Source organism: Protopterus annectens, chromosome 1.part0 (genome assembly GCF_019279795.1).
Source record: "Protopterus annectens isolate FY-2018-M chromosome 1.part0, PAN1.0, whole genome shotgun sequence".
NCBI lineage: Eukaryota > Metazoa > Chordata > Ceratodontiformes > Protopteridae > Protopterus > Protopterus annectens.
Genome location: NC_056725.1, coordinates 1,359,303,049 through 1,359,328,809, shown reverse-complemented (window position 1 = coordinate 1,359,328,809; position 25,761 = coordinate 1,359,303,049). Strand labels below are relative to the sequence as shown.

General features: G+C 43.2%; 1 protein-coding gene across 1 annotated transcript in view; it reads right to left on the bottom strand.

Annotated features, from left to right (window-relative positions):
• Positions 1–25,761, bottom strand: part of AK9 (adenylate kinase 9) — a 2,653,312-nt gene that overhangs the window by 616,894 nt on the left and 2,010,657 nt on the right. The window contains exon 31 of the mRNA XM_044066804.1: positions 18,438–18,651. Coding sequence (XP_043922739.1) covers positions 18,438–18,651 — 214 coding nt within the window. The remainder of the gene's footprint in view (positions 1–18,437; positions 18,652–25,761) is intronic.

The following is a 25,761-nucleotide window of genomic DNA, read 5'->3' as shown; positions in this document are numbered from 1 at the left end:
CCACTGCACCACCGTGGCCGCCCAATTTGTATTAATATTAATTTCACTCATTATATTGGGTACCCTTGGAACAGCCTTAAGGTAGCTTGCAGAAATGTCTGGTGGCAGTCATAACTACCTTATAGTCCGGGCAGAAGGGGGCATAGCTTGTAAACCTGTGCCAGCCTTTACCAGGTGTGTGTGTGTGTGTGTGTGTGTGTGTGTGTGTGTGTGTGTGTGTGTGTGTGTGTAAATCAACTCTCAAAGTGTGTGTGCATCAGCTACTTAGGCAGGGACACAAAGTACTGGTTGGACAGAGAGGGTGCTGGAGGTCTTGGTTGGGACTCAGCTGAGATCTCAACTCCATAGCTGTGCCAGTGGGGAGTCTTACTAGGGATCTGAAGAAAGAGGGAGAAACCAGCCCTGGAATGATTGTGTTTCCCATGTGCTCTTAAGGGAAATGTCAATTGATGCAGAGAGCTGCATCTGGAAATATTGTGTGTGTACCTGTCATTCTCTCAGTGAACATCTCTCATTATTGCCAATGGTGAGGATTGAGGCTCCTTGATTACTGGTCCAGTGGTGGGTCGTCACATGCTCTAATATATTTCTATACATTCTCCTATACTTCACTTTATCCTCCTTTCTTACATCATCCTGCCACTGAAAAAAAAAAAACACTTTTTATACTTCTTTTTAAATTCAGGCCACCATTAGGTCCTTCATGGCTATGTGACCCTTCCATAAATGCATTACTTCACAATTTCATTCCATAATATCTCATTTATTCTTTTTATTCCCTTTTCTATTTTAATACACTTTCTTTCTTTCATCACCACCCTTCATATTGCTAAATGGTCTGAAAAAACTGGCACTACTGTATCACCATCTGCTACCTCAAAGCCTTCCGATAATACAAAATAATCAATTTCAGATCTAAGTGTCCCATTCTATAAATCTTTGTTTTACCACATTTTATCACTTCCTGATTTTTTAACATATTCCCTTTCTTTTTACATTTTTCCTTAAATCACAATTAAAGTCTCATGCAATTTTAATTTTCATGTTAACCAGCATACAGTCTAATATATGATGAAACAGATTCTCTCCTTCCTTGATAGTTATATATGCATATCATTTTATAATTCTATAAACATGTTCTTTCCACCTCACATCCACAGCAGTGTCTCACCATGTTGTTTTCACATTTTAAAACAATGTCCTACCTCCACCTTCCATTCCATATGTTTCTCTCATCTTTAACTTTCACAATACTATCAGCAGTTTCACACACTCCCTGCATGCATTTTTAACATCTTTTTCTAGTTCATCATATCTAAACTACAAAATAACACTTTTTTTAACATTTAAGTTACTATCAGAAAACACATAATTGTCGATAAATACATGTCCTTTTTGTTACACAGTTCCAGAACTTTTATTGTCAGTCCATCAGTTTCAAATGTTAAGTCACAAAAAGTATCTTCCCAATATGTGTAAAACATCAGACTTCTTAAGCTTTAAAATCCAGAAGAGTTACCAAATTGCCCCATACATAATATCCATCTATTACAGTGTAATTTTTTGTTCTTATTCTCACAGTTGGTCTTCTCTTCTTTTTTAAAACAGTTTTACAGGTTGTTGCTACTCTCCTTTGCTGCCTGCTGCCACTGCCACATATGCTTCAGTTACTCCATTATCTGTTTCTACAAAACCAGACTCTTTCGCAGTTTGTTGCTGCTTTCCCCTTTCACTTTCTGTCACTGCTAAGTAAGTTTTTACTACTGCATTCCCTGCTGCCACTTCAGCTTGTTCCTTTTCAATATGCTTCCCACTTCTGAAAATGTTATTAGCCCCATGAAACAGCAGAATTGTCACCTGGATCATCCTCCAAATATTTTTAACAGAACATCACCTGCAAGCCTTCCTCTTCCACAGACTCACTCATGTCTTTCTCCAAGGAGACAGCTAAATACTGCTCATTTGTAATATCTACCACACAGGAATCTTTGTTTACATTTTGAAGCTCCATATTGAACACATTTTTTTCCAAATTCTCACTTTCCATTTCTAAACTCTCCAAAGCTTTTTCTCCTGCTTCATGCTGCTGCTTCCCTTAGGTGTATTTCTTGCTGCTATAGGAGCCCTCCAATGCCATGCAGCAGCTCCAAAGAGTAGGTGAAGTTCCCCAATTCCCAAGTCAAATTTATCCTAGTACTATAAATACCACATCTCCAGAAACAAGGTCATTAGCAGGACTAACCCAGTCAACAAAGAATAAATAAGTAAAAGAAAATAAAATACTAAAAAAAAAAAAAGAAGTTATGTACTCACCATAACATTCCATATGAGTTGTTCATCTTGCCTTCATTCTTACTGATGGGTTTGGAGCAGATCCTCGGCTCTGACTCGGTCAACTGCAAAAGCTCAAGGTCTTCAACTAGCTCAAGCCCCACCCCCATCCCATGATGCACCTTGTGCTTCCCTCAGATCTTGTTTGCTGCTAACAGGCTACATACTACTAGCAATATGCTAGTACTGGAAACTGGAAAAGAAACTGTAACACAATGACATAAATAAATTCACGGTCCTCAAGAAGCCTGGATGGGGGTTGGTGGGTGGGATGTAAGAATGAAGGCGAGATGAACAACTCACGTGAAAAGTTATGGTGAGTGCATAACTTCTTTATGTGAAGGTGTACATTCTTACTGATGGGTAGTGTCCCAAGCACCATCTTTCTCAGGTGGCTCAAGAGAGAATGTTTTTCAAGACAGTGGAACCAAAGGAAGCCCTGTCCCTGGAGGCCTTATCTACTTTGTAATTAGTGATGAAGGTATGAGGCCTTGGCTTAGTAGCTGCTGCACAAATAGTATCTAATGATAATTTAGCCATAAAGGCTAATGAAGACGATACAGCCCTAGTAGAGTGAGCATTTATTTTCTGTTGTAACAGTGTATTCACTGAACTGTAAGTGAAGCATATACAATCTGATAACCATTTTGATAAAGTGGTTTTCGCCACTGGAGTGCCTTTTTTAGACTCTGAAAAGGAAACAAAGAGCTGATCTGTTTTTCTGACATGTTTGGTCCTGTCTAAATAAAATAGAAGTTGTCTGTGAACATCAAGTTTGTGCAGCATATGTTCCAATTCATTAGTGTAATTAGGGAAAAATACCGGCAATTCAATAGATTGATTGAGCTTTGTCTCTGAGCAAACTTTAGGTACGAATGAAGGAGCCATCCTGAGTAAAACTCTGCCATTATGGAAAATCAAATAAGGGGGTTTAATGGACAAGGCCTGTAACTCTGAAACCCTCTGAGGAGAAGTAATAGCTATTAAAATATGGTTTTCCATGATAGGTATTTCAAGTCACAAGATGCGGCTGGTTCAAAGGGGGCAAGGTTATATGGGAAAGAACAAAATTTAGGTTCCATGGTATAACTGGAGCTTTGATGGATGGTCTCAAATGCACAGTACCCTTGAGAAAGGCTTTGTAGAGTCTATGCGACATAATATAAGACCCCTGGTCACCTAGATGAAAGTTAGCAAATGCTGTCAATTGAACTCTAATGGTTGCTGCCGCTGCCCCTTCATTGAAAAGTTTAGTCAAAAACTCCAGAATGGATGAAATTGAAGTCATGTACAGATCAATATTATTCTGAAATGCCCATATAGAAAACCTCTTCCATTTACTAAGATATAACTTCCTGGTAGACAATTTATGAGATGATGTTAAAATATACCGAGCCGCAGCTGATAGATGTGAATCCTGGCTATGTTTGGAATTGGAGCAGCCAAGCTGTTACTTTGAGGGACTGAAGAGAAGGGTGGAGAACCCCTCACGAATGAGTCAGAACATCTGGTACTGGGTCCAGAATCCAAGGTTCTTCCAACAGATGAGGCTGGAGGAAGAGGAACCAAATTTGATGAGGCCAGTAAGGAGCTATTATAATGATGGTTCTTCCCAGAGCCTTGGCTTTCTGTAAAACTTTGGGTATCAGAGGAAAGGGAGGGAAGGCATACAGGAGACCCAGGGGCCAATTGTGTACAAGTGCATCTCTTGGGGCATCCCCCGGAGGAGGGATTAGGGCAAAGTAGGTGCTGCATTTCTTGTCTGGTGGAGTTGAAAAGAGATCTCAGCAAGGCTGGCCCCATCTACGGAATATCCTTTCTGCTACTTCTTCTTTTAGGGACCACTCATGAGGCCGTAGAATTGACCTGCTCAGCTTGTCTGCTATCATATTGGATCTCCCTGGGATGTGCGCTGCTATCAAAAAGTGCTGGGTGGAAGTTGCCCATTGCCATACTCTCAGGGCCTCTCAACACAGGGGGTTAGATTTGGTTCCTCCTTGTTTGTTTATATACCAGACCACTGACATATTTTCTGTCTGAATTGCAACAGTTCCCAGAGGAAGAGAGTCTTGAAAGGACTGTAATGCTAGAAGAACTGCTCTCATTTCCAGAACATTGATATGCAGGTGAGCCTCGTATCTGTTCCACATGCCTTGGGCTGTTCTTCCCTTCGTAATGCCCCCCCACCCACCCTATCAGGGAGGCATCCATGGTCACCATGGCTACGGGAGCGGGTAGAACAAAGGGATGATCTAGAGTTACTTGGTGAGATGTCCTTCCTGCAGGAATTTGTTATCAGAATTTTGTGTGACATTGGGAGTTCTTGAAAGGACCATTGCATGAACAGGAGCCATTGTAGGACACACATATGCATCCGACACAAAGGAATCGCAATAATCGCTGCAGCCATTGTCCCTAGCAACTTGAGTAACACTAACACAGGGGCTTTTTCTCTCAGAAGCAGGTCCAGAACCTGATTTTGTAGAACACAAACTCTTTCTGGAGGAAGGTTTAGGGTCATAGTAATGGTATTTAGGTCTACTCTTATAAAAACGGCATGTTGCGATGGAGACAAGACAGATTTTCCTGAATTTATAGTAATCCCCAACTGACTGCACAGGTTCAAAGTTGCTTGTATGAGTTGATGCTTGGTAGTGGCAGTGCGGAGCCAGTCGTCTAGGTATAGAAACACCTGGAATCCCAAACATCTCAGATGAGCCATGACTACTGCCATGCTTTTGGTGAACACTTAGGGGGGGTGTAGTGAGACCAAAGAGCAGAGCCTGAAATTGATAATGACTGGCTCCCAGCCGAAAGTGCAAATGCACTCTGAATGGCCTGTCCATTTTTATGTGGTAGTACACAACCTGGAGATCTATCAAGCACATCCAATGGTCTTTCCCGAAAAAGGGAAGAATTAACTGTAGTGTGACCATCCGGAATTTTGTTTTTCTGACTGACTTGTTTAGTCTGCTGAGATCCAAAATAGGCCTCCAGTCCCCTGTTTTCTGTGGAACTAAAAAGAACCTTGAGTAAATTCTGGATCCTCTTTGGTCTGCTGGGAATGGTTGGATAACTTTTTTTATCAGCAGTTTTTGAATCTCTGAGGCTGCCTGTTCTCTGTGACTTGGTGGAATGTCCAGGATTATCCTTATAAGGGGGAGGATGGCAAAGGGAATTGAGCATCCTCTGGATATGATGCTTTGTACCCAGCTGTCTTTTGTTATTTTTAGCCAGGTGTCTGGGTACAAAGAGAAGCGTCCCCTGACTGCCTCCAGAGATGGACAGGTGGGCCTCCTCTCAGGAGCACTGATAGGACTTGCTAAAGAACTGATCTCTGTCGCCCTGGTTCTGTGGACACCTTCTGCCGCGTGGGCACCATCTTCCATTGTTACCCCATCCTCTGCTTCTAGAGGGGGGTTCACCAAGAGTGTCCTGGAAAGCTACTTGAGTTTTACGGAACCACATCTTCACCCTTTCTGAACTTTGGGGTAAGGTCTGCTAGGGGTGGAAAAGCAGACTCCAATGGCAGACAGAGTCTCTTCATCCTGTTGACTCCTGGTAAGGGTTTCTTCACTTTGGGTCCAAAAAGGGATGAGCCATCAAAAGGGGTGTTAATAAAGGATGACTTAAAGGGCCCAGCAAAGGAACAGAAGTGCATCTAGGAATGTCTCCTAAGAGCAATTCCTGTCCCTGCTGCCCTACTCATTCCATCAGCTGCACAGGAGACCAGGCGCATGGAAAAGTTTACAAGAGAATTTGGGGTAGTGAGTTATGAAGTTACCTTCTCTGAGACCCCTGAAGCTACTGAACTCTGTAGAGTATCTCCTAGTTCTTTCAGGAGATCCCTTTGCAAACTTATGAAATGTGTTAGCTAGTAAAGTGATCAGAGAGCAAAAGTCGCTGAAATAAACATGTGCTTACCATATCTGTCCATGATCCTAGAATCCTTATTAGAAGGATGGACAGACGTAGAAGTTTCTGACAGTTCCTTCTTTGTGGCTGCCACCATCACCATGGCATCAATGGGCACTCCTTTGTTCAGGAAGATATTGCCCTGGGGAGAAGTTATAAATTTATTAGACCTCCTAGGGACAGTCTCTATGGTATCCGGGGCCTCCCACGCCCTTCCAAAAATTAGCTCAATCAACTCATCAAAGGGTAGAGACACCCATGAGGTGGAGGGTTGAGACCCAAAAGCCTTCAGAAGCACTGACTCATCATCAGTAGGGTTAAGGGACATCCTGCCACCCCTCTGCTTAAGAATTTCCAGGATATTTGCGAAGGAGACATTCCCCAAGGGGGACTTTGGGGTCCCTTCTGACTCATATAAGTCAGTGTCTGAAGTGACAAATTCCTGTGGAAAGTCCAGATGCTTCCTCTTGCAAAGTCTCTTCCTGGGAACCTCTTCAGTGGGAGCTTCTGGAAAGGTCTCGGAAGAGCAGGGCTCACCCAATGGGGCTTCCTGAGGCTCAGGGTCTCTACACTTTAGATGGATGTGTGATGAAGAGGTAGACACCGGTGCTCTGGGGGAATGAGCTACTGGTTCTGATGGTGTGGTTGTCAGCATGGACAACACCCTCCTCACAGCATCGAAGGCACCTTGGTCCCGACTCGAAGAAACCCCTGGATCCAAAGATATGGACTATTCCCTCGGTGCCAGAACAGAGGGCTCCGAGCCCTAGGTTGAAGCCGAGGTCACCCAAGCCGCGGTCCTGACAGGCAAAGTCAGAAACAAAAAATCGGTCTGACTATCCTTCCCGGACCTGACCGGTGAATGTCGGCTCCTAGACCCCTTGGTCAGCAACAAAGATGTCAGGGTTGTCGGGACCGACAAGCCAGAAGTAGGCTTTGGGCCCGAAGGCTCCACTATCATCAGCTCCGAGCACTCCAGCTCCAAAACTTCGAGGTGGATCGGAGGAGGAACAGCAAATGGTGGGGGGGATTTTGTCAGTTCTGAAGTCCTCAGGGATCAGACCTGATAAAAGTTTGGCCAGAGCCCGTGTCTGCAGAAGCCTCTGCACCTCATGATCCACGTCTTTATCCGAGAGTCTTGAGGACCTAGAAGAGGCTATGGAAGAGGCCACTGACTGAAGGATTGGGGACTTTAAAGTAGGAGATACCAGCTCCAATATCAGGGACTGGCTCCTACAAACAGTAACAACCAAAAGCAGTGGAGCTGAGGTAGGAGTGCCAATCAGTTCTAAGGTTGATGAACCCTTATTTGGCTCCAACCCAGAAGAAGAGTTAGAAGACAAAGTCTTTGAAGATTTTGATGTCTTGTCCGGTGATTTGTCCATATCTTATGATTCCTGAAAGGAAGACTTCAGTAATCCCCTGGCTATCAGTTTACTCTTATGTTCATGAAGAACATGAGAGCTAAATGAATGACAGATAAGACAGTTCTCCTCTAGGTGAACTTCACCTAAACAATAAACACATTCGGTGTGACCATCTGTTATCGACATTTTTTGTCCACATTTAGGACATTTTTTAAATCCAGATTTAGCTTTTTCTTGTTGAGACATGGCAGAAACTATCAATATCTCTAGCGTGAATTACCATACAACACTTTAATAAAGGCATACAACACACTATATGCACTAACTATTAAAGGAAACACACAGTACTATAAAATATAGCCCTAATAAAAAACAGGGCCCTAACTTCTACAATATAAGCAAAAAAACACACACAGTATGAAGTATAACTACTGCTCTAAAACTTGGGCTTAGACTCAACTAGCCTTAACACACTCTAGGGAAGGGAGACAGAAATTCAAACAACCCTCTAACTTAAAAGAGTTGTTACACTGAGGGAGGTAAGAAGAAAAAGACGGCCTAAAAAAACACGGCCACCAACAACTAGCAAAACACACACACACACTAAATTTTAATGCTAACTAACTATGATAACAAGATAAGGAAACATTATCTAACTATAAAAAACTAACTATCAAGCAAAAGTATCACTTTTAAGTGAAATATTAAATTTTTACTGGCCAGAGCTGTCGAAGCACTCCTGATCTGTTCAGTGGCAAACAAGATCTGGGAGAAGCACAAGGTGCATCATGGGATAGGGAGTGGGCCTCGAGCTAGTTGAAGACCTCGAGCTTTTGCAGTTGGCTGAGTCCGAGCCAAGGATCAGCTCCGAACCCATCAGTAAGAATGTATGGCAAGACAGAACAACTTCACATCATAATTTTCCCTTTCTGACACAACTTCAATGAACGGTCCAGCACTACATTCAGTATTGTATCACCAACAACAAAATAATCTGACACAAATTTGTACTGAACAAGTCATTTTTTTGTTCTCAGCATAGTCCAAGAAATGGGCGAAGACGTGCTTGAGAAGATGATGCATGTTGCCTTCCGATAACACTGTATAAATTCTCTCTGCTTGGACTGTTTATGAGTGCTCTCAGCCAATAAGTTAACTTAGATGCAAAACAAAGGTGCATCATTTGTTTCCAATCTGTGTCCTGATTCCAGCAGTCTTATGTTATTTCTACAATTTCAGTTGTTAATTTCATCTCAACCTTTTTCCCCTTCATGTCCTCACAATACAGCTCTAATTCTCCTGCAGGCTACACCTTGCTGCCATCAAAGAGAATCAATAGTTTTCTGTCACACTGTTTATATTGCAACAGATCTCCTTCAGAATCTCAAGGTTTCAACACTTTGAACTTCAAATGGCCGAGACCATAAGATCAAAGTTTTTAAATCTCCAAAACCTAATAAAAGAATAATAATAAAAAAAAATTATACGTTTTTGCAGGGGGGCAAGCCACCTTGCACCCCCACACCACTTAGCTAATTAATTATACCAACTCCGACATCGTACTACAGTGAGGAAAATGGTAAATATCCCATTCTGTGCTGTATGGCGATCTCCATTCAAAACGTTCAAAGTTTCAAAACTTCGATTTTATGGTCTCAGCCTTTTGAAGTTCGAAGTTTTGAAACCTCGAGCTTCTGAAGGGGATCCATGCAGCACAATGCAAACAGCTCTTCTGTTGTGTTTTACTCAGACCAAACATCTATGATTCCATATTTCCTCTAAAACAGGCTTTAGGGTGAAGACTATAGTTTAATGAGTATGAATGCAAGTTCACCTACCACTGACGTGCTGCCACACACACACACACACACACACACACACACAGTAACTCCCAAATGACAAAAGTAAACCATCATTGTTTTCCTTCATACACTGATTCTTTGGATTACTTTATCATCATGTGCATAACGTGTCAATGCTCCTATTACTGCACTTGCTATCTGATTGATGGAAAAACTTATTAAAGGGGAGCTGCCAACAGCTGCTGTTGAAGTATGTGCCCATCACAGAAACAAAAATGTAGTGTTACACAAACTCTTTGGAATCTGGTTAAACAAAACATTCACTCATATCCTAAGAGGTTCACCTGATTTTGTTCAGAGTCTGCTTATCTCAGCCAGCCACTTTGGCTAGAAGAAACCTGCTAAGTTGACCAGTGAAGTGACAATATCATAACAGTTTGAGTATTCTGTGATCTGTTCCACAAAACAAAACAGAAAATGTACCTCCAATGTCCCATGCTGGTCATGAAACTTAATGTTAAGAAATAGCCTTTTGTTCCAACACACAGCTATTTTTTTTAAATAAATGCAAATGCCCTGTCCATCAGTGGTTAGATAAGTGCCATGCATTTATTAGTTATCAGGTCTTTCAAAGTGCTCCTAAAACTCAGATTGGCAGTGCCAGTCTTCAAGATTAGCATGTCTAGTCCACCAGTGTTCAACACCTGCAACCAGGAATTTATCCAGAATTTTAAAATTGGACACCATTGTTCAAAATGTTGATTCCTCCGAAGAGGAGAAGATTAGCCATGTTTAGAATTAAAGGTGTAATACACATATTACTCTCTGTTTGAGATTGATTCCTGTTTTATATTAAGGGTGGCAAATTGGTGGAACAAGTAGTATTGCCTATTCACAGCAAGGGGTTCTCTGATTTGATTCTCAGCTGAGTTGCCTTCTGTGTGGAGTCTCCATGTCCTCCCTGTATTTGTGTGGCTTTTCTCTAGGTGCTCCTGTTTCCTCACACATTTCAGAGACATGCACTTAGGTGAACTGGGGGACTCTAAACTGCCTGTAGGTGTGAGCGTGTGTGTGTGTGATTCTAAAGAAAGACCTAGAAACCAATTTCCATTTCCCCCTCCCAATGGCTAAAAAACTCCACTGATAGTGGTGGTTATATGCAGGGATTACTCAAGGAGTCAGATGCAACTTGTGGGACAGCAAGTGAGATACAATAAACTTGTTACACTAGATGATCTTAACTGAATAGTTAGCAATATAACATGATTATAGTGCTTTTAGGACAGTGTCTTCTCTGCTAGCTCACTTGACCAGTTTAACGGATAAAAATTGTCTTAAAAAAGGATTTATTACACTATTTTCATGGAATATGCCTAGATATGCACCTTCCTGTAATAAATAAACCTGTATTTTTCTTTATTTTTCACATTTTAAAACTCTTCATTGTCTTGTCTTCCTTCTTTGGCGACTCAGGGAGAAGTGTAATCCTACACTGTCAGGCGCTCTGAATGAAACACAGGTATTTTTCCAGTGTGCTAGTATTCACTCCCAAAATAAAAAAAAAAAAAACCTTATTCATCTGTTCCTATAATTAACAAATCATCATTCTGTCAATATTTATCAGAAATTCAGAAATATCTATATATCTATATATAAAATATCTAAAACTAAAAGCATTATTCACAATATTTAATTTAATCAATTACATTGATTTGTACTTAAATTGCTTAATGTTTGCATATAATCTAAGCATTTTATATATGTATAGGCCTTTTAGATCTTTTAGATTTTAAATATTGTGAATAATACTTTTATATATTTTAAATGATTCAGTATGTCTTAACTTTTAGTTATGTACTCACCATAACTTTAGATGTTTGGGATCCATCTCGCCTACATTCTGTACTGATGGGCTCGGAGCCGATCCCTCGGCTCCGACTCGGCACGCTATGCTATAGAGCGAGGCCTCTTATTGGCTGAGCTATTTCTTATCCCAGGATGCACCACCACTAATCCCCCAGATCTTGTTTGTCCGCATTCATGCACACATGCACAACTTGTTTATATAACATTGTTAGATGTTTCAAGATGAAACAACAGGATTCGGACCTTCTGATATCCTCAGATCTCCAAGGAAGGGGGAAGGAGGGTGGGTTATTAGGAATGTAGGCGAGATGGATCCCAAACATCTAAAGTTATGGTGAGTACATAACTAAAAGATGTTATGTGATCCTATCTCGCCTACATTCTGTACTGATGGGACAGCGTCCCTAGCACCTAAATCCCGGGTGGCTCATTGGAAAACACTCCTGAGCACTGTGGAACCAAATGAAGCTCGTCCTCTAGATGCCACATCTAATTTGTAGTGGGAAATGAAAGTGTGCAGGGAAGACCATGTAGCCGCAGCACAAATGTCACTAATGGCGAGCTTAGAATGAAATGCTATCGAAGTAGCCATAGCCCTTGTAGAATGAGCTTTGACAGAGGTGGTAAGCTCTTTGTTAGAATAAGAATAAGCTTGAGTAATACAGTCCCTAATCCATTTGGCAATAGTGACCTTTGTGACAGCTTTGCCCAATTTATTGTCTGCAAAGGATACAAACAACTGATCTGTTTTCCTTGTTTGTTTGGTCCTGTCTAAATAAAAACGCAATTGCCTGTAGACATCTAGTGTGTGGAATATGAATTCCGCTTTGTTAGAATATTTTGGAAAAAAGACTGGAAGTTCTAATGATTGTTGTAAGCAGAAATTGGAACAAACTTTAGGGACAAAGGAAGGATTTGGCCTGAGAGATACTCTGTCTTTGTGAAAAACCAAGTACGGGGGTTTTACTGACAAAGCTTGAAGCTCTGAAACTCTTCTGGCAGAAGTAATCGCCACCAGAAAAGCAGTCTTCCATGATAGAAATTTTAGATCACATGTAGCTGCCGGTTCAAAGGGGGAGGAAGTTAAGGCGCGTAACACCACATCGAGATCCCATGGAGGTGCAGGATGAGAAATCGGAGGTCTTAACAGAGCAGCACCTTTCAAGAAGGTCTTACACAATCTGTTGCTCATTAAAGGAGGGTTTATAGATTCGTGAAAATTAGAAATCGCTGCCAATTGGACCTTGATGGTAGAGACTGAAGAGCCTTGATTGAAAAGAGATGTAAAAAATTTTAGTACTTCTGCCACGGGAATAGAGATGGGATCCAGGCCCCGGAGTTGAGCCCAAATAGCAAATCTTTTCCATTTGCTAGAATACAGTTTTTTAGTAGCAGACTTATGGGCCGAAGATAATATGTGTACAACCTCTGGATCCAATGTATGACTCCTGACTATAGTCGGAAGAGGAGGAGCCAAGCCGTCAATTTTAAGGTGTGCAGGGACTGGTGGAACAGTCCCGACTGATGAACCAAAAGGTCTGGGATCTGATCCAGGAACCATGGACCTTCCAGAGCATATTTCCGAAGATAGGGAAACCATACTTGACGAGGCCAGTAAGGAGCAACTGAGATCATTTTGCTCCCCAAGAGAGATGCCTTTTGGATCACCCTGGGAAGGAGAGGAACTGGGGGGAAGGCATAAAGCAAGCCGGTGGGCCAAGGACGGGCTAGTGCGTCCATGGGGCTCTTCCCCAGAGCCAGGGTTAGGGAGAAGAATTTTTTGCACTTCGCATTTAGTGGAGTCACGAAGAGGTCGCAACACAGAACTCCCCATCTGCTGAAAATCTGACTTGCAACTGTCATGTTCAGAGACCATTCGTGAGGAGAGAGGATGGTTCTGCTCAGTCTGTCGGCTATCACACTGGACTTGCCCGGGATATGAGTAGCCACTAGAAAGCATTCGGTCGAGACTGCCCATTCCCAGACTCTCATGGCCTCTCTGCAAAGAGGATAGGATCTGGTCCCTCCCTGTTTGTTCAGGTACCAGACAACTGACATGTTGTCTGAGTGAACGGCAATTACGCCCTGAGGGAGGTAATCGTGAAGGGCTTGGAGGGACAGAAGCACTGCCCTCATTTCTAGGATGTTGATGTGAAGTAGGGTCTCTTCTGGGTGCCATTTGCCTTGGACTGACCTGCCCAGGGAATGCCCCCCCACCCCATCTGGGAGGCGTCCATGGTCAAAGTGGCCGCAGGAGTAGGTGGAACAAAGGGTCATCCCTGATCCAAATTGGAGGGCACTAGCCACCAGCGAAGGTCCCGTTTGCATGTTTCCATGATCCATATGAGGTGACTGAGAGGGAGTTCCTGAAAGGACCACTGAGCTGAAAGAAGCCACTGGAGAATTCTCATGTGCAACCTTGCCAAGGGGACTAGAAGAACTGTGGTGGACATGGATCCCAATAGCTGCAGGACCATTCTGGCTGGGGCTTTGGACCTGGGAAGTAAGGCTCGAACTTGAGTCTGTATGGTTTGAATTCTGTCTATAGGTAGATAGACCCGCATTTGGTTTGAGTCTATCTCTACCCCTATGAATCTTATTCGTTGAGATGGCAGCAACACAGACTTTGGCCAATTGAAGCTGATTCCAAGGGAGTTGCCCAGTGATATAGTGGCTTGTAGGCTAGATGCTTGGAGGTGGCAGTTAGGAGCCAGTCGTCTAGATACGGAAACACCTGGAATCCTAGACTTCTCAGGTGAGCAGTCACGACTGCCAAGCACTTGGTGAACACCCTGGGGGCTGTGGTGAGACCAAAGGGCAGCGCGCGGAACTGAAAATGACTGCCTCCTAGGCTGAAGCGCAGATGTCTCCTGGACGCTTGATGTACCATGATATGGTAATAAGCGTCCTTGAGATCTATGGAGCACATCCAAACACCTTTCTCCAGCAATGGGAGAATGGTTTGTAGGGTGACCATTTGGAACTTGGACTTTCTGACTGAACGGTTTAGAATGCTGAGGTCCAAAATGGGCCTCAAGTCCCCGGTCTTTTTTGGCACCAAAAAGAATCTTGAGTAAGTCCCTAATCCGATCTGGTCTGCGGGGACCGGTTGGATGACTCCTTTTTGCAGCAGCTTTGAAACTTCTGAGGCTGCAGTATCCCGTTGACTGGGTGGCGGGTCCGGGATTTTTTTGGACTGAGGTGGGGAGTGAGAGAAAGGGATGGTGTAACCTCCGGCGATAATTCGAAGCACCCATCGGTCCTGAGTGATACCTTCCCAGGCTTTCAGGTGCTTCGAAAAATGACCCCCGATTGGCTCTGGAGCTGCACAGTCGGGCAATCCCTCAGGGACTGTGAAAGGCTGAAGAGCCACGAAAGGACTCGCGGTCTCCAGAGTTGCGAGGGCCTCTGCCGCCTCTGGGACGGCGTCTTCCGGAAGAATTTCCCCCTCCCCTGCCTCTGGAAGGGGGATCATCCTGCTGAGAGGGGTACGGCTTCTGAGATCTACGGAACCACATTTTCCCTCCTCTTTTAGCCTTGGGATAAGGCCGAAAGGGAGTGGAAAATCGTGCCCCTACGGCAGTCAGAGTCTTACCCTCCTGTTCGCAGTGGGTCAGTGTGTCCTTTACCTTGGGTCTAAACAGGGAGGACCCATCAAAGGGGGCATCGGCAAAGGAAGACTTAAAGGCCTCCGCGAAATGACACAGGCGGAGCCAGGCTTGTCTCCGTAGAGCAATGCCTGTACCCGCCGCTCTACTTGCCCCTTCGGCCGCATAAGAAATGAGCCTCATGGACGAGTTTGAAATGGACGACAATGTAGCCAGCTGAGAGCCAACTGTCTGGGCCAGCTCTTCAGGCAGGTTACCCAAGAGGGTATCGGAAAGCTCTTTAATCAGATCCCTCTGAAATCTAGTAAAGTGCGTAAGGTAGTTCAAGGACCTTAATGTAAAGGCCGCTGAACTTAGGGTGCGCTTTCCGTACCGATCCATGCTCCTAGACTCCTTATTAGGAGGATGGACGGACGTCAAAGCCACTGCTACATCTTGCTGGGTAGCAGATGCCACCACCAAAGCATCTACAGCCACACCTTTGGTTAGAAATTCTTTTTCAGGGGGTGCCAAGAGGAACTTATTCGGACGAGCAGGCACCGGTTCCACAGAGTCTGGGTGTTCCCACGCCCTTCGACAGATCAAATCCAAGAGCTTGTCGAAGGATGGAGACACCCAGGAGGCGGAGGGCTGAGCCCCGAAGGCCTTAAGGAACACCGACTCATCAGCAGAAGGGGGATTGGACTGCCAGCCACCTCGTTGTTTAAGGGCTTCCAGGATGTCTGCAAAAGAGACATCATCCGAGGACGACTTAGGGGACCCCTCTGCATCATCGAGATCAGTGTCTGATGTAAGAGACTCATCAGGGGAGTCAACGTGCTTCCTCTTGCACGATCTTTTCCTGGGGGGGTTCTTCCGAAGAGGCTTCAGAAGGACCTCCAGGAGGGGGGGAAACCCCAGTGGGGGTAACCTCAGGCCCTGGGGCTCCGCTGTCTAAGGACAGGGGGACTGCCAAAGACCCAGTCTCGGTATGCAGGGAAGGAGCTGGGGAGACCGTGGAGGTAGCCAAAGATGATTTGGCTAACGCACTCCTCATAGCCCTGAAGGCGGGACCACCAGAATCCTGGGAGGGTCCCACCTCCGTGGCCACGACAGTAGACGGCACTCCCGCCGCCGACGCACCAAGAGGGAGACTTGGGACCAAAAACATCAATCCCGAAGCATCCCCCCCGGGGCCGACAGAAGAAGTCCGTGTACTGAACTCCGACCCAAGAGTCAGAGTTGGAGTAAGGGTCGGGCCCGACCCTAAAACCTCCACCGGTTCCACCAGCACTGGCTCCAACGGTGCCGAGGCTGTTGGAGGAGGAACCATAGTAGGGAGGTGGACCATCGGCTCCGAAGCCGACTGGGCTGGAGCCGAAACTAGCTTTTGGAACACCGGAGACTGGAAGAGTCTAAGGAGCAACCTGTCGATGTCCGAATCAGACATCTTGGATGACCTGGACGATATCGATCGGGTCCGAACCGATTTCTCCATCGGCTCCAAAGGACTAGGGGACCGGCTCCGAATGGATTCTACCACTATCGGCTCCGAGAGAGATTTCAAGGCCATTTCCCTCGGTGCCGATAAGGACTTCGGCTCCGAAGGGGAAGAGTCTGAGCCGGTAACCCTCATCGGCTCCAATATCAGTGGAGCCGATGAAGGTGACCCGCCTCTCAATGCCCCAGTCCTCGGCTCCGAAACCAGAGGGGTCGAGGCTGGAGGCATCGAGGCAGACCGTTTCGCCCTCGGCTCCGAAGTCTGTGGAGCCGATGGAGAAGTCTGCCTAGGTTTTTTGGCAGTCGGTTCCGACTGACTGGTCGGAGCCGACGCTTTCTTCTTTTTTGAAGGAGAGGGTGACGAAGATAAAGCTTCCTCGAAGGATGGCTTGATTAACCCCTTAAGGATTAATTTGCTTTTCCTCTCCTGGAGGACCCTTGATGAAAAGGCGTGACACACGCTACATGATTCTTGTAGGTGCTTGGCGCCTAAGCAAACGACGAGTGGTCGTCCGTTATGGACATATTAAAACCACACCTCGTGCATTTTTTAAACCCGGAGGGTTTATGTTCTTTGGACATTTTTTTGTCTAGAGAAACACAGTTATCTAAGATAACAAGAAACTAGCTAGAAGTTCAAAATATAAAGTTTTTTTTTTTTTTTTACACAATAACAAGTGCACAAGAAAATAACACAGAAAGACCCACTAATAAACACTAGCCACAAAAAACGCTAGAATAGCAAAAGGGGAAGGCCCCTCTAACTAAAACGGAAACCTTCCCTTCACAAAAAATAACAACTTTCTCAACAGAAACAGCAAATACACACACGTATCACAAAAATAGCCGTTAAAACAGCTTTTGGGTTGAAAACTAGGAAATTCCTGACAGGAAAAGTCTAAATAAATAGTACTTAGCCCAGCCAAGTTGAGACCACGTCTTAGCTTGTAAGTGGCAAACGAGATCTGGGGGATTAGTGGTGGTGCATCCTGGGATAAGAAATAGCTCAGCCAATAAGAGGCCTCGCTCTATAGCATAGCGTGCTGAGTCGGAGCCAAGGGATCGGCTCCGAGCCCATCAGTACAGAATGTAGGCGAGATAGGATCACATAACATCTGATGTTAAGGACTGATTGATTAATTAACTACGTATGGTTATATATATTGTTGAATTTCTACTTCTCTTTTTCTGATGAAGCGACAGTGTGTGGTCGCGAAAGTGCTTACATTTTTATTTTTACTTTATATTTTAATAAACTGGAGTTATTGGTGTGTAGTTGAGTGTTTTTATTATTATTCATAACTCTATTTTATTACACTCAACTTTATCCTTGTTTAAGTATATTCAAGAACATCCCTACCACATTTTTGTGCTTTCTAGTCACTCAGAAAGATTACACTAAGTGTAGCTGATAGCTGAAGTCTATACTTTGTGGTAACCTTTATGAATCCCCCTCAGTATTTAAGGTTCCAATAAAATCAGTAGGAAAACAAAAATTTGGAGGAAGAAGGTATGAGTTATGCATGTGTTGTCTCTTCACTCAGAACAAGTTACACTTAGTATGGGTGTTAATGAACCCCCCAAGGATAATGATTTTACTCTTCTGTATTTGTAAAGGTTTTGTGGGGCTTGCTAAGATAAATAAATGTCAAAAAGTAATTTAGCTCCTAAAATGAGCATATTCTTTGTATGTGTGCAACAATACACTACAATAAATATTTAGTTTAAGGAAGATATTTTTTATTAGTTTAATGTGATATTTAATAGGACAATTTGTACAATATAAGGTATATTATTTTAAAGCTATAACACTTTTACTGTCATGCTGCTACAATTACCTTCTTACTTACAAAAAGGCTGCCTTTATATTACAAGAGTTTTACACTGGTAATTAAAATGCACCTTTCTGTTTAGTAATTTTTAATTTACTGATGTTTGCATTGAGTTTAGAAAAATAAAGAACTCATGTTTATAAAAGTTGTAAATGCTTGAAACAGACTATTTAGAATCACTGTAACATTTCAAGTCTTACCATAATTGATTTGTTTCTCTTCATTCCAACTACTTACCTGAACTTTTTCCTGATTTTGGGGGTCCTATAATAGCAATCTTGATGGGCACTGCAGGCTTAGGTTTTGGCTGCTGGATATATTTAATTGGGTGGGCCATGAATTTTTCTCTGTTTTCTTTGTTTGCAAAGAAATAAATGTACTGGCGGTGGATAACAGGATAACTAGGGTTATGTGGTCCATATAATGGCTGAATCACTTCTCCTTCGGTCAGCTACAAAATATACATAAAATCAGTGAGTTATCATTAATAATGCAACATAGCAATTTTTTTGCATTCCAGCTAATTAAAATAACTTGTGTAAATTAGCAATCATTCTCAAAAGAAATGCTAACTATAATACCTAATTTAAACATTACTTCTGACAAAGTTAAGTAGTCAGAATATTCTCAACTCCTAGCAATTGATAATGCTCTAGTAAGTTGTATAAGCCTACTTACCAGACAATCAGCTCATCTAAAACAGCTTTGGCAGATGAAATAAGCAATGAACTTTTGAAATATAGGGCTCCATTCCAAAAGACTTACTCCAGTTTAACCCTAGCTTAGTGAAAGGCCTTGTGTCAGAGTAAGCTAATTATGTCAAAAGAAAGTCTTTGGAATCTGGTCCATAAAAAAGAAGTTATGTACTCACCATAACGTTCCATCTGTGTTGTCCATTTTAATTGTTCCTTAACAGCTGGATTCAGATCCGACCCTTGGATCTGACACAGCCATTATTTTAGTCCCTGGCCACTAAAAAGCTCTTGAGTTCCTCCCTCACCATAATGCACCAATCCCTATCATACCTCAGATCTTGTTTGTTGGTTGACATAATGTAAGAAATAGTATCATAATTTCCTGATAGAAGAAGCCATTATATGGAGATCAACATAAGGAACAGTGGTGTCATAAGTTCTTGTTCTTCCATAAATCAATTGTAAAAAAGGTTAGGGGTTGCTGGGAAGGGAGTTAAGGAAGAATGAAAATGGACAACACAGATGGAAATTTATGGTGAGTACATAAGTTCTTTATCTGATATTGTCAATTTTCAGTTATTCCTCAACAGTTGGGTCAGAGTCCCCAGCCACCTAAAATCCTGGGTGAACTCTAAGGAAAGATATTCCTGAGCTCAGTTGATCCAGAGGCTGCTCTTCCCCTTGAGACCAGATCCAGTTTGTAATGAGTGATAAGGTTATGAAGATTGGGCCAAGTTGCAACAGCACATATGTCATCCATGGTAGCCCTAGATAGAAACAGTGAAGAAGTAGTCATGGCCCTAGTTGAATGGGCTCTCAAAGGTTTTGGTAAGGACAGACCCAACTTAATGTAAACAAACAATATACACTCTGTCAGCCATCTGACTAAAGTTACCTTTGAAAACTGATTTACCCCAGCTTAGAATCTGCAAAGGAGACAAATGATCTATCTTTTTAATTTCTTTTCTTCTATGTAAGTAAACATGTAAGTGTCTGTGAACATCCAATAACTGCAACATATATTCAGCTTTGTTTGCAAACTAAGGAAAGAAAAATGGCAGGTAAATGGACTGGCTGATGTTAGAGTCTGACACCATCTTAAGACGGAAAGAAGGACTGCTTCATAATGCTACTCTATCCCTATGAAAATCATGTAGGGAGGTTTAGAAGACATTGCTTGAAGTTCTGAAATCCTTCTAGCAGTGGTGATAACCACCAGAAAGATGGTCTTCCAGGTCCAAAACGTAAGATCACATTTTGCTGCTGCTTCAAATGGGGAATGAATCAAGGCCTGCAGTACCAAATATAAGTCCCATGGAAGAGTTGGATCTCAAAACAAGGGTACCCCTTAAGAAGGCCTTACAAAGTTTAGATGAAGCCAGGGTGGAGTTCTCAAATCCAGTGTGAAAATTAGAGCTGGCTTATAACTGAACTCTAATAGTAGAGCAGCTAGGTCCTTCACTGAAAATGTATGTCAAATATTCAAGGGCACTTTGCACAGGGACTCAAAAGGAGCCAATATGTCTCTGAAGCACCCAAAAATCAAATAGTTTCCATTTACTTCTGTAAAGTTTTCCTCTAGAAGCTTTATGGGAAGATAAAGTATATGACAGACAGGGGACAAAAGCACAGGTTGTCTGGCTATTAAAGGAAGTGGAGAAACCATGCTGTCATCTTTAGGTATGAGATATAAGGGGTAAATCATGCCTGTTAGGTGAGACAGAAGGTCTGGAATCAGATCCAGAATCCAACATGGGTAAATTAGATGAGGTCAAAAAAGGGGAGCAAACTCTGTCAAGAAATTTGGGGATCAAGGGAGTTGAGGGATATGTATTGAGGAGGCCAGGTGGGCCATTTGTGTAGTTGAGCATCTTTCAGTGATTCCCCCGGTGGAGGGATTAAGACAAAGAAGCTACTGCAATTGTTGTTCAGGGGAGATGCAAAGAGATTGCAGCAAGACTGGCCCCACTGGTGAAAAATCATTTCTGCCACCTTCATTTTGACAGACCACTCATGAGGTAGTAGAATGGACCTACTCAATTTGTCTGTTATCAGGCTTCCCTGGAATGTGCACTGCTATCGGAAAACAGTTGGATGACATCGCCCATTGCTACTTTCTGACAGCTTCTCCACACAAGGGGTAAGAGCTGGTTCCTCCTTGTTTGTACTGTCTGCCTGAATCGCAGTTGTCCCAAAAAGGAAAGAGCCTTGGAAGGCTGGCAATGCAAAGAGCACTGCTTTCATTTTCAGGACATTGATATGTGTGTTGGCCTCTTCATGGGAACAAGTGCCTTGGACTGTTTTCTCCTGGAAGTGCCCCTCACCCCCAATACAGGATGCGTCCATGGTCATTATGACCTTGGGATGAGGGAGAATGAAAAGACGGCCTTGTAGAATCTGATATGATCATATCCACCACCAAAGGTATCTCTTGCATGCCTGAGTGATTCTTATTTGAGCTGACGTGTTGGTAAAGAATAGACCATTGTGCTGCTAACATCCACTGAAGAATTCTCATGTAAAATCTTGCTAGAGGAATTAGGACTATAGTTGCTGACACTGATCCCAAGGCATGTTGAATCAATCAGGCTGATATTGGGTACTGTGAATTATTTTTCTGACCTGTAATCTGATAGTCTGTACTCTTGAGAGAGGGAGGAAGCTATCACTGAGACTGTGTCATAATTTGCTCCTATGAATTTCAATGTTTGAAATGTTCTGAGATTTGTAATTTATGGCTATCCCAAGATGGGAGCAAGTTTGCAGTCCCTAATCTCATGCTGTGTTTAGCAAGTGTCTGGTTGGGGTGGTAATGAGACAGTCATCCATGTACAGAAACAGTCGAAATCCCTGCAGCCTAAAGTGAGCTGCTACCACTGCCATGCATTTTGTGAAAACCCTGGGGGGGTAATGGCTAGCTCCCAGCCAGAGGTGTAGATACCCTCTGGACTGTTTGTTCATTTTTATGTGATAGTATGCTTCCTGAAGGTCTATCGAGCACATCCATTCATCCTTGCACAAAAAGGGCAGAAGGGACTGAATCATGTCCATCCAAAACTTTGCATGCTAAATTGATTTCTTCAAGTTGCTAAGATTCAAAATTGGTCTCCACTTCCCTGTTTTCTTTGGCACTAAAAAGAATCTTGAGTAAGTTCTAGATTCTATCTGGTCTAGTGGGACCTCTTGGGTGACTCTTTTTTCTAGCACCTTTTGTATTTCTAGTGCTGCTGCTTTCCCCTGAGTCAGTGGAACACTAGGACATTTGCATACAGATAGAGGTGGAAGGGAAAAGGGAATTATATAATCTCTGGAAATAATCCTCTGCACCCATGTATCTTTTGTGATGTCTAGCCAGGCTCTCTGATGCAGGGATAATGACCCCCAATTTTCTCCAAAGGGGGACAATTGGGCCTCCTTTCAGGAGGGTTGGTAGGGTCTTTCAGAGAACGAATCTCTATACCCTTGGTTCTGCAGGCATCCTCTGCCACGTAGGTGGCATCTTCCATTTGAGTTCTCCCCTCTTCCCCTGGGAGAACTATCTCCATGTGGATCTTGAAAAGGACCCTGGGACTTTCTAAACTATGTCTATTGATCACCTCATTGCTTCCTAGAGAAGGTGTTTTGACGGGTCAAAAAACATACTTCCACTGTGGACAGGGTCTTTCCATCTTACTTAAATCTGGAGAGTGTGTCCTTTACCTTAGCACCAAACAATGGACTGCAGTCAAAAGGTGCAAACAAGGACTTGAAGGGCTCTGCAACATCATATAAGTGCATGCAGGTATGCCTCGTAATGGAAAGGCCTGAACCTGCCACCCTTGAGGTACCTTCAGCTGCATGAGAGATAAGCCTGATGGATGAATTAGAAATGGACTGTATGGTTGCCAACTGTGAGGTCACCAAAGTCTGAGTCTCAGCAGTAGTGATCCCAGAAAGGGATTTTGACAGTTCCTTTATCAAGTCCCTTTGTAGTCTTGTAAAGTGTGCCAAGTAGTTCAGCAATCTGAGGGCAAAGGTTGTTGAAGTACACACATGTTTTGCAAATCTGTCCAAAGCCCTAAACTCCCTGTTAGGGGGATGGGCAGAGGAACTCTGCTCTGCAAGTTCCTTCTTGTTGACCACCAGCACAACCATAGCATCTACGGGCAATCTCTTGCTCCAAAACTCCCTTTCTACAGGTGGTACCAGAATCCAATTAGGTCTTTTGGGGATTGGCTCAACTCTGTATGGCTCCTTCTATGCCTGCCTAGAGATCAAGTCAATAAGCCTCTTTTTGCACTTCCTCATCCTAGGGACTTCTTTGGTGGAGTGTGAGAACAGAGCAATACCCTGCTACTTAACCTGGAGACTTTGGGATGGCTGACCCTGTGGCATAGAACGATGGGGCTCAAGGTGCAGAGACACATGAGAGCCAGAGGGAAGATCTGAGGGGGTAGGAACTGTTTGTCCCACGGAGCAGAGAATACTCTCTCCACCCCCTCAAAGGCAGAACACTCCAGGGATTCGGAAGCCAATGGAGCTAAGAAACCACGCTTCCACTCCATTGGCACCCTTTGCCCCGAAGGTAGTCCACCCAAGTTGGAGGTCACAGTAGAGTTGTCCAATTCCGTGGCTCTGAGGGGAAGAGATGGCTTAGAAAACTTTGGAGTCAACTCTAATGCATTAGCTCTGACAGGGACACTTTGGCTCTGAGAGTCATCTGGCTCTGAAACCGTCAGAGGTGGTGCACTGAGAGGGAGTAGTAGAGCTGAAGATACTAACATATTCGGATCCAATCCAGATGGTCCTGGGATACCAGGATCCAAGAGCTCTGAAATTATAGGAGCTGGGAGAACTCCCATCTGAATCTGCACCAAGAGAAATTTCCTCATCATTCTGTCCACATCAGCTACGGTCAAACTTCTGGAAGAACGAGAAGAAGTTAGCGGTGGGGACCTAGAGTGCCGGTGGTATTCAAGATATAAGGAAGATACTGTAGAGGATACCCAGTCCAAAAAAGAAAAATACCTGGTCCTGGGCAAAGGCTTTGTATTTGAAGAGCTAGGATCCGAGGAAGCCATTTTTGACTCCAATACCGGCTGAGCTGGAGTAGTCTTTGGATTTGACTTGTGCTTTTTCTATAGTGGTTCCATGATAGGATCTGACAAGGAAGTCGAGGATTCAAAAGGCCTTGAAGACTTAGTAAAAGGCTCCTTTAACTTAGGTTTGGGAGACTGAGCCCCAGAAATAGCCTCCGGAAAGGATGAAGGCAACAATCCTTTCAGGATTAATTTATTTTTCCTATCCTTGATTGCTCACGGGTTGAAGGCCTTACAGATGGAAAAGTCTACCTGTAAATTGTCTGGGTCTGAACAGTAGATGCAGCATGCACATCAAAAACAGGCAACTTGTGCCTGCATCATTTTGAAATAATAAAATAAAAATAGTAGAAAGAAGTTTTTCTTTTTTTAACTAATTACTAGCAAAGGTAGAAATAGAGAAAAAAATACCTGCAATGGTAACCAGAATTACACTATAAGTATAAGAGAGAAAGGAGAAAGGAGCTTACCAACAATGGTAATAACATTACACTAAAAAAATATAAAAAGGGAGGATTTTGTGATAAGAAATAGTAAGATTTTATAGGGAAAAATGAAATAAACAAACTTATTTCCCCACTCTAATGAAACGCTCGAAAGCTCAAAGTGACCAGGTCCAAACACGAAAGCAGCAAACGAGATCTGGATTTATGTTAGGGGTTGGTGCATTATGGGTAAGAGTGGAATATGAGAGCTTTTTAGTGGCCACGAGCTAAAATAACAGCCGAGTCAGATCCGAGGGTCAGATCTGAACCCAACTGTTAAAGAATGAATCAGAACTGAAAACATCATATGCATTATTAAACTGATCCACAATGCATACAATTTAAAGTTATGCTAAATATAATATTTTGCAGACCCAAATACCTTTTTTTTTACTTTTATCCACATTACTTGCCAACCATCAGCCTTACTGCAAGCTGGCTCATTCACTGCCCTGTGAGTAACAGGCAGTCATAAAAGACCATCATCCAGAGAGCCATCCCAACCACGCATCAGACTGACATTCACACTCCATAATGCTGTTGACCACTGCTTGGTGGGGCACTGACATCCATGACCCTCAGTGCTGCAGCTGTATTTCTAGGCCTCATGTGGGAGTCATCAGTGTAGCAAACTACCCAGTCTTCTCTTACCTTCCCCCAGGATCAGTGAGCTTATAATGATAAGTGCTGCTTATTCCCACCATTGCTGGCCATCCCCTCCAACACCTGGGACACTAATCAATCCTGGGTTATCTGGGTTGCAGTCAGGGCTCTCCCTGCATCATGGGGTCAGATAATACTTTTTATAGCTATCATTTTAACAATGTTATGCTGGACTATTAATAAAACAAGAAATTAACATCTCCACACCACTCCAAAAAACTCTAGTAATGTAATTTTTCTCCGAGGTTTATTATCTTGCAATAGCCCACTTCATCTATATATAATACAGTTGTATTAAAGATTAATTTAGTTTCAAACCATCTCATGGACATGTTATGTGTATTCTCTACCAGTGGATATAACTGCTGATAATCCCAAATGTGCACCAATGAATTTTTAAAAGTTTCACCTGGAGGGCATCCAAACTTTCCTTCGGAGAAACCTATATTAATGACAAGGATGTGAAAGGAAAAAATTATATTTCAATATTGCATACTCATACAGAAGTAAAAAAAGAAGTTATGTACTCTCTATAACGTTCCAAGTGAGTTGTTCATCTCATCTTCATTCTATACTGATGGGTTTGGATCCTTGGTTCCAACTTGGCCACTTATTAAAGCTCAATCTGAAACTAGCTTGT